Source organism: Choloepus didactylus, chromosome 4 (assembly GCF_015220235.1).
Source record: "Choloepus didactylus isolate mChoDid1 chromosome 4, mChoDid1.pri, whole genome shotgun sequence".
NCBI lineage: Eukaryota > Metazoa > Chordata > Mammalia > Pilosa > Megalonychidae > Choloepus > Choloepus didactylus.
The window spans coordinates 137340334-137354247 of NC_051310.1; the positions used below are offsets into that span (position 1 = coordinate 137340334).

A 13914-nucleotide genomic window follows, 5' to 3' on the forward strand; every position below is an offset into this window, starting at 1 on the left:
GCAAGAGGCCCTGTCAAACTCTCATCATTGAAACTCATCTCTTGGCTTCTAAAACTTATGCTATTCTGGTCCTCTTCCCACTTCTCTGCTTCTATTTTCTTTGCTAAATCCTTTCACTTCCTACCCGACACACTTATCAACATAAGGGAGAGCCTATGCTGCCCAAAGTTTGGTCTTTATCTCTCTCTTCTTCTCATTTGTAAAATCTGTTTATTAACCCCAACAAGGTTCCATTTTTAATTCATGTCCACTAACTGTCCTTATGGCATTTTTCATGCCTGTGTTCTACATTCCCAATTAGAAAATAAATTCAGAGAGCATTAACTTGGCTTTTCTCAATTTTGTAACCCCTGAAACCATGTGATACAAAACTATATACACAATGAATGGAATTCAGTATCTATTTTTGACTCATCAAAAGATGACCAGGATCATCCTAAGCAGATCCCTGGAAAGATATTTTAAACATACTAAGAAAACAGAACTGTGTGTAACCTTTTCACATATACATTTAAAGTTGTAATAAAGTTTTTGGCAGGTAATTTATGCCCAGATGGCTAATGATATTCAAGCTAAAAGTGTTAAAGTTCTGTAAAGTAAATTTAAATTCCTCTGGAACTCTAAAATTTAGAATCTTTTTAAGCAAAAAATTACAAATTTTAAGTAATATTTATTAACAGATGGCTTCCAGACTATTTGCTTCAGTCAAAAGTTAATATCTTGAAACAAAAAAATTAATAATAACTTACCAAATCCCAAAGTCCAACTTGCCCAGATTTGGCCCCAGCTGCCACCAAAGTTCTAGTTTCTGATGGGTGGACTGCCATGGTGCATATTGACCCTTGGGTAACTTTATGAACTGTATCTTCACTAATGGCCATGCCACTTAAATTGACTTTGTAGCTAAGAAAATTAAAGAACTAAATTTTAAAAATAAAACCAATTCCAATAATCAAAATAAGTAAAAGACAATTCAAAAAAGAAAAATCACAATAGTAAATAAATGTGAAATATACAACCTTCTGGTAACCAAGAAAATAAAATTATACAATGAGGTACTACTTTTCACCCTTGACAATTTTAATGGTAACATCAAAAACTAGTAGGCTGCAGTTAAATGCATATACATATATTGCTAGTAGTGGAGTAAGTTCATAAAAGATTTTTTAAAAATAGAATTTGCAGAAAACAATTTGGAATATGTACCAAAACCCAAGAAAATGTTTATAATATTTGACTTGTTAATCCACTTCTGAGAATCTGTCCTAAGGAAATAATCTGCTATCACACACATACACTCCAACACAAACACTCAAAAGTAAATAGGAAAAAAACACAAATACTAAGGGGATGGAGGGAGGTTATATAAATTGTGGAATACCTACGCTATGGAATATTATACAATCATTCAATAATTTTAAAGATTTTAGTAATATGCAACCACAAGTCTAAGTAAAAAAAAAATGCAATATCATATATATATTAGGACATAATACAGTTAAAAAGTATGTGGATTCCTTCATTTATTCAACATTCAATGAATATATATTATATTCAGTCACTGTTCTATGACTGAAACAAACCCTTGTCATCATGAAGCTTATATCCAAGTGGTACTGCACATATGGCAACACTTGAAAGGAACTATACAAAAGCAACCAGTAGTTAAAGGAAACATTACGGGTAATTTTTTCACTTCACTTTCAAAATTTTTTATAATGGTACACAATCTATACAACTCAAAGACCTCAGAAAATTTAAAACAAAAGCAAGGAATTTTAACATACCTTTTAATGCTAGACAACTTATTCTCAGTTTTCGTACTACTTGTCTGAAACGTTATAAGAGAACAAAGTACCAAGTTAATATATGTGTTGAAATATCTCTTACCAAATGATTCTAAAGGCTACAAACCCTCCCAGTTGATACCTTGCTTATTTCTGTCCATGTTTGTAGAAATTCTTTAAATACTTCATTGTTATCATCTAGATTTTCAGGAGTCATTTCTAAAGGCCCAGGAGGTAACAAAGGCTGTTATAAAAAATAAGGAAAAAAAGGTTTATTGTTTGTCTTCCTGTCCTAGAATGTAAGCTGAGGCAGGCAAAGTGTTTGCCTGTTTTATCAGTACTTTATTTTCAACATCAACAGTAGTGGTGGCACGTTATGGGCACTGAAAAATAGTTGCTTAATGAGCGAATGCCAGGTATCCTTGTTAAGTATAGAACATATATTATCTCATTCAATCCTCAACAACCCAATGGATGAGATTTTAAAGACACCACATTTTAAAGACACTGGAATTAGAAATTGTGCTGGTTTGGATGTATTATGTCCCCCAAAATGCCATTATCTTTGATGCAGTTTTATGTGGGCAGGAAACTATTGCTGTTGATTGGGCTGGAGACTTTTGATTGGAAGTTTCAGTGGAGATGTTATCACTCAACTGTGGGTGAGATCTTTCATTGGATGACTTCCATGGATGTGTGGCCCCACCCATTCAGCATAGGCCTTGATTAGTTTACTGGAGCACTATATGAGCTCAGACAGAAGAAGCAAGCTTGCTACAGCCAAGAGAGACGCTTTGAAGAACGCACAGGAGCTGAGAGAGGAGCTGCAGATGGCAGACAGTTTGAAGATGGCTGTTGAAAGCAGACTCTTGCTCTGGAGAAGCTAAGAGAGCAAAAATGCCCCAAGAGCAATTAAGAGTGACATTTTGAAGAGGACCCGTGGCCTAGAGAGGAATGTCCTGGGAGAAAGCCATTTTGAAACCAGAATTTGGAGCATATGCCAGCCACATGCCTTCCCAGCTAACAAAGGTTTCTGGACTGGCCATTGGCCATCCTCCAGTGAAGGTACCTGATGGTTGATGTGTTACCTTGTATACTTTAAGGCCTAAAGACTGAAATTGAGTAACCAAATAAACCCCCTTTTATAAAAGCCAATCCATTTCTGGTGTTTTGCATTCTGGCAACATTAGCAAACTGGAACAGAAGTTAACTTGCCCAAAGTCACACTGTCAATCCTGGAGGAACTGAGAATTGACTCAGATAAGTTCAATTTCATTACTCAGTGTTATTATTCTATGCCAATCTTTTTAAAGCACAGGTTATAACCCATTAATGGGTCTTAAAATCACTTTAAGACAAGCAGCAAAAGAACTATTGCATTTTTTAAAAATTAGCTTCAATGTAGTTATTTTAGGTTACTTGGTTTTTCTTATGCCTTTATTTGATTATGGTTTGTTAATTTCCTTGGGGTATGGTAGGAACATATTGGGAACAAAGTAGTTATTTTAGGTTATGTTTTTCTTATTCCTTTGCTTTGTTTTGTTTGAAATATTGTTTTTGTTTGTTTGTTAATTTTTCGATAAAATTAAAAAAAAAGACAAGCAGCAATTTGTTTTAGTGACTGGAATAGAATAGAATAGAACAGAATAGAATAGAATAGAATAGAATAGAATAAAAAATACCAAAGTGCATCACATGGAATAAGGGTAAGCATTGTTCCATAAAACTTTTGTTTCAGTTGTGTGTGTGTGTGTGTGTAATGGGTCACAATGTAAATATATTTTATTGTGGTCAGGGTTTCAAAAAAATGTAAAGGCTACTCTTCTATAATGCTCCCCATCGCACCTTAATTTACAATTAGCTCTCAAAGTACCAGCCTAGTAAGTACTATCTTCCAATTTATAATTAAGCACTTAGATATAAAGTATTTTTAAAGTGAGTGCTCTTGAATAAAAAAATATAATTGTAATCTTATTCATAAGTAAATTTGCTAAATAACACTCTTCCTACTCACAGCAAAGGCCCCCCCATCACTTTTATCACATATTATTAATAACATTTATAACTATGCCATATTGTTTACTTACTAAACCCTTAGCACAATGTAAGAACTTTATGGATATGAATTCACTTAATCCTCTCAACAGCTCTATGAAGTCTATTTTGATGTCCCCATTTTAAAGATGGGGAAACTAAGGCTCAGATGGGTTAAATAATTTACCTACGATTCGATAGCAGATAAGTCCTGCAGAAATACAGAATCCAATTCAGGTCCTTATAACTTCAAAATTCATGTTCTTAATCATTAAACCTACAACATTCTAGTATTAAAATAATGTAATACAAATTAAATAAATATAATTTATTGACCTTTTAGACTACTTTCAAACACTTAGATCTTTCCAGTATTTTATTAATATATTATTGCCTTTGTTCTTTTTTCTTACATTTTCATCTGCTACTAATGTTGGCTGGGCTGCAGTTGCTGGTAATGAAACTCCTGAAGGGTCTACTTTTAGTAATCGCATTGATCTTCTACATCCAGTCTCATTTTCTCTCTTCTTAGGCTTCTTCCTAAAGAAGAGGAAAAACTCACATTATACTCATAAAAGTTAAACGTATTTACTATTAGTAGAGACAAGTTCTAGGAACGTATCCCACAAATATATTCACATGTGCAAAGATGTATTGTTGGGGACTGAATCATGTCCCCTCAAAAGGCATGTTCAGGTCCCAACCCCTGGTCCGCTGGGTGTGGACCCATTTGTAAAGACGATCTCTTGAAGATGTTGATTCAGTTAAAGCGTGGCCTAGTTGAATCAGGTTGGGATTGAGATTACTGGAAACTTATAGAAGCCGAATGAAATTCAGACAGAGAGAGGGAGAAGTCACAAGGAGCAGCCAGAAGCCGGAAGTCAAAAGGAACCTGGAAAAGAAAGAAGATACCACTGTGTGCATTGCCATGTGATGGAAAAGCCAAGGAACCCCAAAGATTGCTGGCCAGCCAGAAGGTGCAGGCCCTGGGAGGAAGCAAGCTTTCTAGCCTCTAAAACCGTGAGCCAATAAATTCCTGTTGTTAAGTCAACCCATTTGCACGGCATTTGTTTTAGCAGCTCGGAAACTAAAACATGTATATACACTGCCACACTGATTTTAATTAAAAGTCTGGAAACAACCTAAATGTCTATCATGGGGTAGCATGGGTTGTTAAAGATTATATAAAATGAATTTTTTAAAACCTACGAATTATGTTAAACATGTTTTTTAAAAAACATATATAATAGAACAATATGCAGCCATAAAAAGAATGAAGTAGATCTTTATGTGCTGATATGAAATGAACTCTCAGATATAAGAAGCAAAAACAAATCCAGAACACGTTGAATATGCTTCCATTTGTCTGTTACAAAAAGGTTTCATAGATACATACATTTGTGCATCCTAAGATTATCTATGGAAGAATTTACATTAATCTATTCATAGTAGTTTCCTCTAGGGAGAAGTAAGATCTAGGATGGGAAGGAGACTTAAATGTTTCATTGCATACCCTTCCATATAGTTTACTTTTTATCAGATAAATATCTCACTTTTTATGTACTATTTTTACATTTAAAAAAAAGTTCATTTAAAAATATTGGGGAAAGAGAATCCTCTGAAATTACTTCCAAATATTCACATACGAAACTCTCAATTATAGTCCACATTAGTTCAGAAGAATAATGACTATTATTTATTGAAAGTATACTATGTGCTAGAAACTGTACTACCATTCAATATCTCACTTTATCTTCAAAAAGAGCCTGAGCTTATGGAATAATTTGGGCTCTCACACACTACAAGTGGAAACCCACTCCTAGAGAAACTTTGTACATGAGCACCAAGAGATTTAAGAATGATCAGAGGAGCACTCTGTAATAATGAAAATCTTGAAACAACTCAACTGTCCATCAATAGATTAAACCATAGAACATTCATATAATGGAATATCATCCAGAAGGAAAAAGTGAGTGAAATAAAGCTGTACACATCAACACGAGTAAATTTTAAAACATAAAGATATAAATATGGGCAAAAAGAAGAAAATCTCAGAATAATATATAAATGACATCATACTGTATGTGAGCATCAAAAATGGGCAAAACCAAACAATATATTGTTTAAGATACATCCATACATGGTAAAACTATAAATAAATGCAAGGAACGATTATCATAAAATTTAGGATAATGGTAGTATCTAGAGGAAGGGGTATACATGGGTCTTTAAAAGAACTATAATTTCTGAGACGGGCAGGCAAGATGGCGGCATAGAGAGGAGTGGAAGCTAAGCAGTCCCCCTGGAACAACTACAAAAAACCAGAAACAACTAGTTAATAATCCAGAATAACTGCGGGGGGGACAAACGAGACCATCCACTCATCATACACCAACCTGAATTGGGAGGAATGCCCGAGAACACAGCATAAAATCTGTAAGTAAAACCTGCGGATCCAAGTCGTGAGACCCCCTCCCCCATAGCCCGAGCTGCAGAGCCGCGTGGTGCCAGAGAGAATCTCTCTCCCAGCAAGCGAATACAGCTCAGCTGAGCTCCAACTGGGGTTTTAAGTAGCGAGTGTGAACTGCTCACTACAGGTACGCAGCCCCAAAAAACAGACAGAGGCTTTGGGTGACGACTGACCTGGGAGAGCCGGAGGGTCACCTTGACTGGGTCTGAAGGGGACTATCTGTTTCTTTTTCGGCTCAGTGGAGAAAGCCCCAGTCATATTCAGTTTCCAGGGGGAAGGGCGGAGACACCACAAGCAGAGAGTGAGACCATTGAAATGCTAATGACCTCCACCTGAGGGGTCTGTCTTCTCTAGGAGGAAAGGGGTGGGGCCCTTTCCATTCAGAACCAGACCCCAGAGCCTGGGGGAACACGGCCATACCTCCTCACACCAGTCAAGAATTATAGGCTAACAGGCGTCACCTGCTGGGCAGAAAAGCACAGTGACCCGAGGCATCAAAGGGTGGAGCAATTTTCTAAGACACACCTGCAGGGAAACCAGATACTGAATATTTCTTCCCTCTGTTCTGGTCTGGGAAAACCTGATTTGGATAAACAAGGAAACCATGACTAGACAACAGAAAATTACAACCTACACTAAGAAAAACAAAGTTATGGCCCAGTCAAAGGAACAAACGTACACTTCAACTGAGATACAGGAATTTAAACAACTAATGCTAAATCAATTCAAAAAGTTTAGAGAAGATATTGCAAAAGAGATAGAGGCTGTAAAGGAAGCACTGGACCTGTATACGGCAGAAATCAAAAGTTCAAAAAACCTACAGGTAGAATCTATGGAAATGAAAGGCACAACACAAGAGATGAAAGACACAATGGAAACATACAACAACAGATCTCAAGAGGCAGAAGAAAACACTCAGGAACTGGAGAACAAAACACCTGAAAGCCTACACACAAAGGAGCAGATGGAGAAAAGAATGAAAAAATATGAGCAACGTCTCCGGGAACTCAAAGATGAAACAAAGTACAATAATGTACGTATCATTGGTATCCCAGAAGGAGAAGAGAGGGGAAAGGGGGCAGAAGCAATAATAGAGGAAACAATTCATGAAAATTTCCCATCTCTTAAGAAAGACATAAAATTACAGATCCAAGAAGCGCAGCGTACTCCAAACAGAAGAGATATGAATAGGCCTACGCCAAGACACTTAATAATCAGATTATCAAATGTCAAAGACAAAGAGAGAATCCTGAAAGCAGCAAGAAAAAAGCAATCCATTACATACAAAGGAAGCTTAATAAGACTATGTGCGGATCTCTCAGTAGAAACCATGGAGGCAAGAAGGAAGTGGTGTGATATGTTTAAGATACTGAAAGAGAAAAACCACCAACCAAGAATCCTGTATCCAGCAAAGCTGTCCTTCAAATATGAGGGAGAGCTCAAAATATTTTCTGACAAACAGACAATGAGAGACTTTGTGAACAAGATACCTGCCCTACAGGAAATACTAAAGGGAGCACTACAGGGTGATAGAAGACAGGAGTGTGTGGTTTGGAACACAATTTTGGGAGATGGTAGCACAACAATGTAAGTACACTGAACAAAGGTAACTATGAATACGGTTGAGAGAGGAAGATGGGGAGCATGTGAGACACCACAAGAAAGGAGGAAAGATAATGACTGGGACTGTGTAACTTGGTGAAATCTAGAGTATTCAACAATTGTGATAAAATGTACAAATATGTTCTTTTACGAGGGAGAACAAGCAAATGTCAACCTTGCAAGGTGTTAAAAATGGGGAGGCATTGGGGGAGGGATGCAATCAGCATAAACTAGAGACTGTAACTAATAGAATCATTGTATTATGCTTCCTTTAATGTAACAAAGGTGATATACTAAGGTAAATGCAGATAAGAGGGGGGGATAGGAGAGGCATGTTAGACACTTGACATTGGTGGTATCGTCTGATTCTTTATGGTGGGTAATGTCCATGATCAACTGTACAAATACTAGAAATCACTTCATGAACCAGAACAAATGTATGACAATACAATTAGAAGTTAATAATAGAGGGGCATATAGGAAAGAACTATATACCTATTACAAACTATATACTACAGTTAGTAGTATTTCAACATTTTTTCATAAACAGTAACAAACGTACTATATCAATACTAGGAGTCAACAATTGAGGGGGGTTGGTTAGGGATAGGGGAGGATTAGAGTTTCCTTTTCTTTTTTTCTTTTTTCATCTTTCACTTTATTTCTTGTCTGGAGTAATGAAAAGTTTCTAAAAATTGAACAAAAATTAAGTGTGATGGATGCACAGCTGTATGAGGGTACCCAGGGGCAAGTGATTGTACACTTTGGATCTTTGGATAATTGTATGGTATCTGAACAATCTCAATAAAAATGTAAAAAAAAAAAAAAAAAAAAAGAACTATAATTTCTATTAACCTGGATGGCAGATAAACAAGTGCTTATTATTATTACTCTTTCAACTACACAAATATGTTCTATGTACCTCTTTTGTAGGTATATTTAATTATTTTTAAAAATTTAAACCCCTCTGGATTGGCATAATGTGCACTTTACAGCTGAGGAGAGGGACTTGAAAAAATTATGTAAATTGTCCAAGGTGAATACCATAGCTATAAGTGGCTAAATCAAAACTTCAATAAAAGTTTGTCACAGCACAAAGGCTGTGCCCTCTATGTTATATAACTACCAACCACCAACTTGATAGTACTATTATACTAACTATTAAAAACTGGGAATAAATCACCAATCTTGGCTGAAATATATATATGCAAATGTAAAGCTACTGATTGGCTGGCAACAGGACCAGTGCTATTTTCCTTCCAGTGTTAATGACGCTTCTATTGAAACAATTTCACACTAGCAAATACCTGAGCAAAATTAAAGGTTTAGCTGTTCCCAAGCTATTTGACCTGTAATGGAATCAAACCAAAGAAATGATGCTGCATTTCGTTAGCATCTAGCACAAAGCAAATGAGCTAGTGTTGTCAAGGTTTCTTCATTTATACATAAGCACTGCTAAAATGGAGTACAGAGAATTCAAGCTATGGAATTTAATAGGCTTGAGTTCAAATACAGAAGCTTCCATTTATGAGCTGCGTTGACCTTGAGCAAATTACTTTACCTCTTTGAGCCTGTGTTCTCACTCACAAAATAGATATTTCTTAGCTACCACATATGGTTGTTAGAATTAAATGAGATAATGAAGGACAAAATTTCAGGTCACTGCACTGTGTTTCACATATTCAATAAATGTTAATCCCTTCCTTTATTCTAGGAATGGGAAAGAAGAAATAAATTGAGGTACAAAAGGATAGTCAGAAAAATAAAAGAAAAAAGTGGAAGAATCCTTAAGAATAATAGTTTTCTAGGCAAAAATAAGAAAAACTTGGTAGAAATCAAGATTTCCCTCAGCAGCAACAGTAAACATAAACAAAATTCAGCTCTGGAAATTCTATTTGCTCTATATTCCTTTGATGAAGATGAGAATTTTAAAGTTATTCATGATAATTTTCCCTCAGAGATCCTGTAGGGATTAAGATTAAATTAGTTCCTGGTCTCTTAGTTTACCATGTCAAACCAATTTTTCAAATTATAAAACAACTCAGCAATATAGCATGACCGAGGCATTATAAACCAAATCTTTTACCTCTTGGATTCAGGAGGCTGTCTTTTCTTTATCATTTCACGGAGCCTTGCAGCTGACTGTAAAACACACAAAAAAAATGTATATACATGTAAAAATGCTATCTAATAGCCACATAGCTTACATTTTAAATATTAAGTATCTGCTACCATACCCTCACTAAACTAAGGTCTATACAGGAAAAAAGATCCTTAAAATAGTAGTAGACAGGAGACAAATTTACTAGCAATAATAAAGGCAAGTATATAATACTGTCTAATGTGTTGACATTCTGATACCTTGGACCAAATTGCTAATGAGTTTACATGATCAAATACACTATTTAATCAAAACATACTTTTACCAATTAAAAAGTTTAACTTCTACTTCAAGCAGACCTAATTTGATGACTTCCAGAAAAGTTATAGGCTATATTCTATAAATCAAAGTACATTTTCTCTTAAATAAAGTGATAATTCGAAATACTTTATGTAAATTTCTAATGGATTTTCAATTGTTAGTGACTCAGCAATTTAGTCCCTTCAATTAAGTCATCCTTCCTCCCCCTAGGATTCAAACACAACCAAATTATATTTGGGGAATCTGGAATTCAGAGAAATCAATTAGTTATTTAGTAAAGCCAAGGGTTTGATATCTTTAGGAAAATAATCATACCCTCCTAAACAATTATTCTCTCACACATATAAGTTTTACCCCCAGGGTGAAGATATCAATGTAAATTACCTTTAGATATAATAATTATAAAACATTAGCATATAGCTGGTCATTTATCCTTAAAGCTCCTTTTACAAAGCTTATTACCATCTATTCTTAAAGTTTAAGATTTATAGAAAACAGCACACTCTACCGCACATCATTCAACCTCTCTCTCCCTCTTCCACAGATGTTCTCCTTTAGTAAAAGTAACCATTGGAAACACACCCTGTTTCTTTGAATCTAACACAACTGTCATAAGACAACATTATTTTATGTACCATCAAAAAAGGGAAAAAAGCTTCCAATTAGTTTTAAGATGTTAATTTCAGAAATATTAAAATGTGAAAAAAAAAGTTTCAGAATCAACAAAATACGATAACCTCTTTCTAGCAAGTGTTAACCCTACTCCTAATTTTGCCCTCCCTCATCTGACACTATGAAACCTGATACTATGAGTATTCTAGTAACCTATTTGGCAGGAGGAATGGCATCATGGTTTTAATTAGAGACTCCACACAAACCTCAGACAACTGAAGAGAAGCAAAAAAATTTGCATTTTCTGATATGTTCTTTAGTCTCTTCCTTTCGTACGGTGACAATCCCGAAAAACCATCCTAAGAAATTACACCAAAAAAAAAAAAAAAAAAAACACCGTTACTTTACACAATCCATGGAAAAAGCACTTCACAAAAGCAGGTGTTTAATTCTCTACATGCATATTTCCCTTCAAATGCTACCCTCTCTCTTCATTTCATGCTGTCTTTGCTGTGTCAGATAATGAATGAGAGATTTTGAATTAAGGATAATTACAAGATATTTGTATGGCTTTCCAATTAAATAAGAAAAGACCTGATATCAGAAAGCATCAACTAGCATAACCTAATAGCAACTCAGTTCCCAGTGACCATTAATTATACCGTTACTCAAAAGTTATCTTTTTATTAAACAAAAAACTTACATTAAACATGACAGACTGAATAAGTGTATTTGTCTTTACTTCCTCCTAAAAACCCATTACTGTAAACTAATAAAAAAAAAAATCCTTAGAGACATAAGGGAAAGTATATTCATAAAATAAGAGCAGAATACCATAAAAAGGAAAATTCAAAGAACAAGAAAGAACTCAAAAATAGGAATTTTCAAATTCATAGAAAGTATTAAGGAAATTTAGAAAGTAGAAAAAAAAGAAAAAGAGATAAACACATGGGAAGAAAAGACAAGAAAACTAGAAAATCAATCTTGGAGGGCCAATATCCAACTAAAAGTTCTAGGAAAAAAAAGGGCACAGAAAATGGAGGAAATTCTTGGACAAATAATACAAGAAAGTTTCTCAAAATTGAGGATATGAGTTGCCAGATTCAAAGAGCCCAATGAGTATAGAGCACAATAAATGAAAAAAGACCCAGACCGAGGTACATTGCCACAAAATTTCATAACACCTGTGATAAAGTAAGATAAAGAGATGCTCTTAAAAGCTTGCAGGAAGAAAAAAGTTCACAAAGAATCAAGAATCAGGATGGCACCACGAGGGAAGCTAGAACACAATGAAATGTGTTAAAAATTCTAAGGAGAGGTTAAATTATTTTCAACTTACAATTCTAAATCCAATTAAGCCATCAAGCAAATGTATAACATAAAGAATTTTTCAGACATGCAAAAGATATACTTCTCTAGCATCTTTTCCTCAGGAAACTACTATAAACTGTATTTCACCAAAATGAAAGAAAAAATCAAGAAAGGGAAAGACATAGGATCCAGGAGACAAATAATACAAGAAAGGAGAGATAAGAGAGAAAGTAAATTCTAAGGAAGACGGCAAAAGGAAGACCAAGAATGAGGAAACAGTTCAGTTTGGAGTAGAAAGATGGAAAGTTGCAGGAAGTATATCATGAAGACAAAAATAAAAAACTTGGAGCCTCTAGAATCTTGATGGGTTTGATTTATACTGAGAGAAATCTTACAACTCTGGTAAAGCTTCCGGCTGTTCCTAATAAGGATATGGGAAGTAAATGTGTGTGTGTGTGTGTGTGTGTGTGTGTGTGTGTGTAAGGATGGTATAACAGAAACAAATCTTTATCTTCAATGGTAAATCAATAGATAAAATGAGAAAAAAAGCTAAAAAGGTTAAAAGTGCAATCTGTAAACTAAAAAAATTTATAAAAGATAAAATTTAAAAAAAAAAAAAGGAAAAAAGTGCAATCTGTCTGATGAGCAGCAATCAGGAATAGAGAGGTATATGGCAGAAAATTGCTGGAGGTTTTATTTTGATTTGCTTTTGCGTATACAGATACATGTGTGTATGTGTGCATATGGAATTATCTCTGTACGTATACACAGACACACACATATGCATGTGGAATTATCTGACTTAAACTATCTACATGAACAAAATAAAGATTTTTCTAAGACACACACAAAAAGCAGTGGCAGCAAAGGTGAAATTGAAAAAAGGTTTTGTTGGTTCTTGCCTTTGAAACTGCTTCTCAGAGAAAGACATCAACACCATTAACAAGTACTTCCTAAGAATCTATTTCAAAATTCAGCATACTGAGATCGGAGGAAAAAAATTTAATGATTTTTACTTACCACAGAGGAAATTAAGAAAATTCATTAAGAAAAATCACCAGACAGCTTACTCTCATCATCCCCACCTCTTAAAAACTTGCAACGTAAAGAGAAAGACCAAGCAAACAACTTCAGAAAAAGTGGGCTCCCCAAGGAAACAACAGGAAATAGAAGCTAAAAAAAAAACAAAAAACCCTAGTATCCTCAGAGATATTTGAGAAGTTACTGCATCCATAAAACAAGAAAAGGATGCTATAAAAAATTACAGTTGAAAAATAACACTTAAAATGTTTGATGCCAGAAGATCACATACTATATGATTTCATTTATATAACACTCTCAAAATAACAAAATTATAGAGAGAGGAAACAAATTAGTGATTTCTAGGGGTGAGGGATGGTGGGAGGGAGGCAGGGGTGGGAGGTGGCATGCAACTATAAAGGTGTAGCCAAAGGGAGATCTTCATGGGGATGAAATACTTCTTCATCTTGATTGTGGTGGGAGTTACACAAACCTACACATGTGATGAAATGACATAAAAACTACATACACACATTGAACCAAAATGAATAACTATTTCTGCAGCTTCTGGTGAATCTCTAATATTTAAAAATAGAAGTTTAAAAAATATATGCTTCCCGGTGATGTCATCAACAAAGCAACGTAAACAGCTACTG

At 34.9% G+C, this 13914-nt stretch overlaps 1 protein-coding gene across 1 annotated transcript in view; it reads right to left on the reverse strand.

The window, feature by feature from the left end:
* The window catches only part of WDR76 (WD repeat domain 76), a 62235-nt gene that overhangs the window by 22605 nt on the left and 25716 nt on the right, over window positions 1-13914 (reverse strand). Inside the window, exons 4-9 of the mRNA XM_037834111.1 lie at window positions 11194-11286; window positions 9980-10035; window positions 4235-4361; window positions 1930-2031; window positions 1788-1831; window positions 750-903 (exon numbers count right to left, since the gene is read on the reverse strand). Of these exons, the coding sequence (XP_037690039.1) occupies window positions 750-903; window positions 1788-1831; window positions 1930-2031; window positions 4235-4361; window positions 9980-10035; window positions 11194-11286 (576 nt within the window). The remainder of the gene's footprint in view (window positions 1-749; window positions 904-1787; window positions 1832-1929; window positions 2032-4234; window positions 4362-9979; window positions 10036-11193; window positions 11287-13914) is intronic.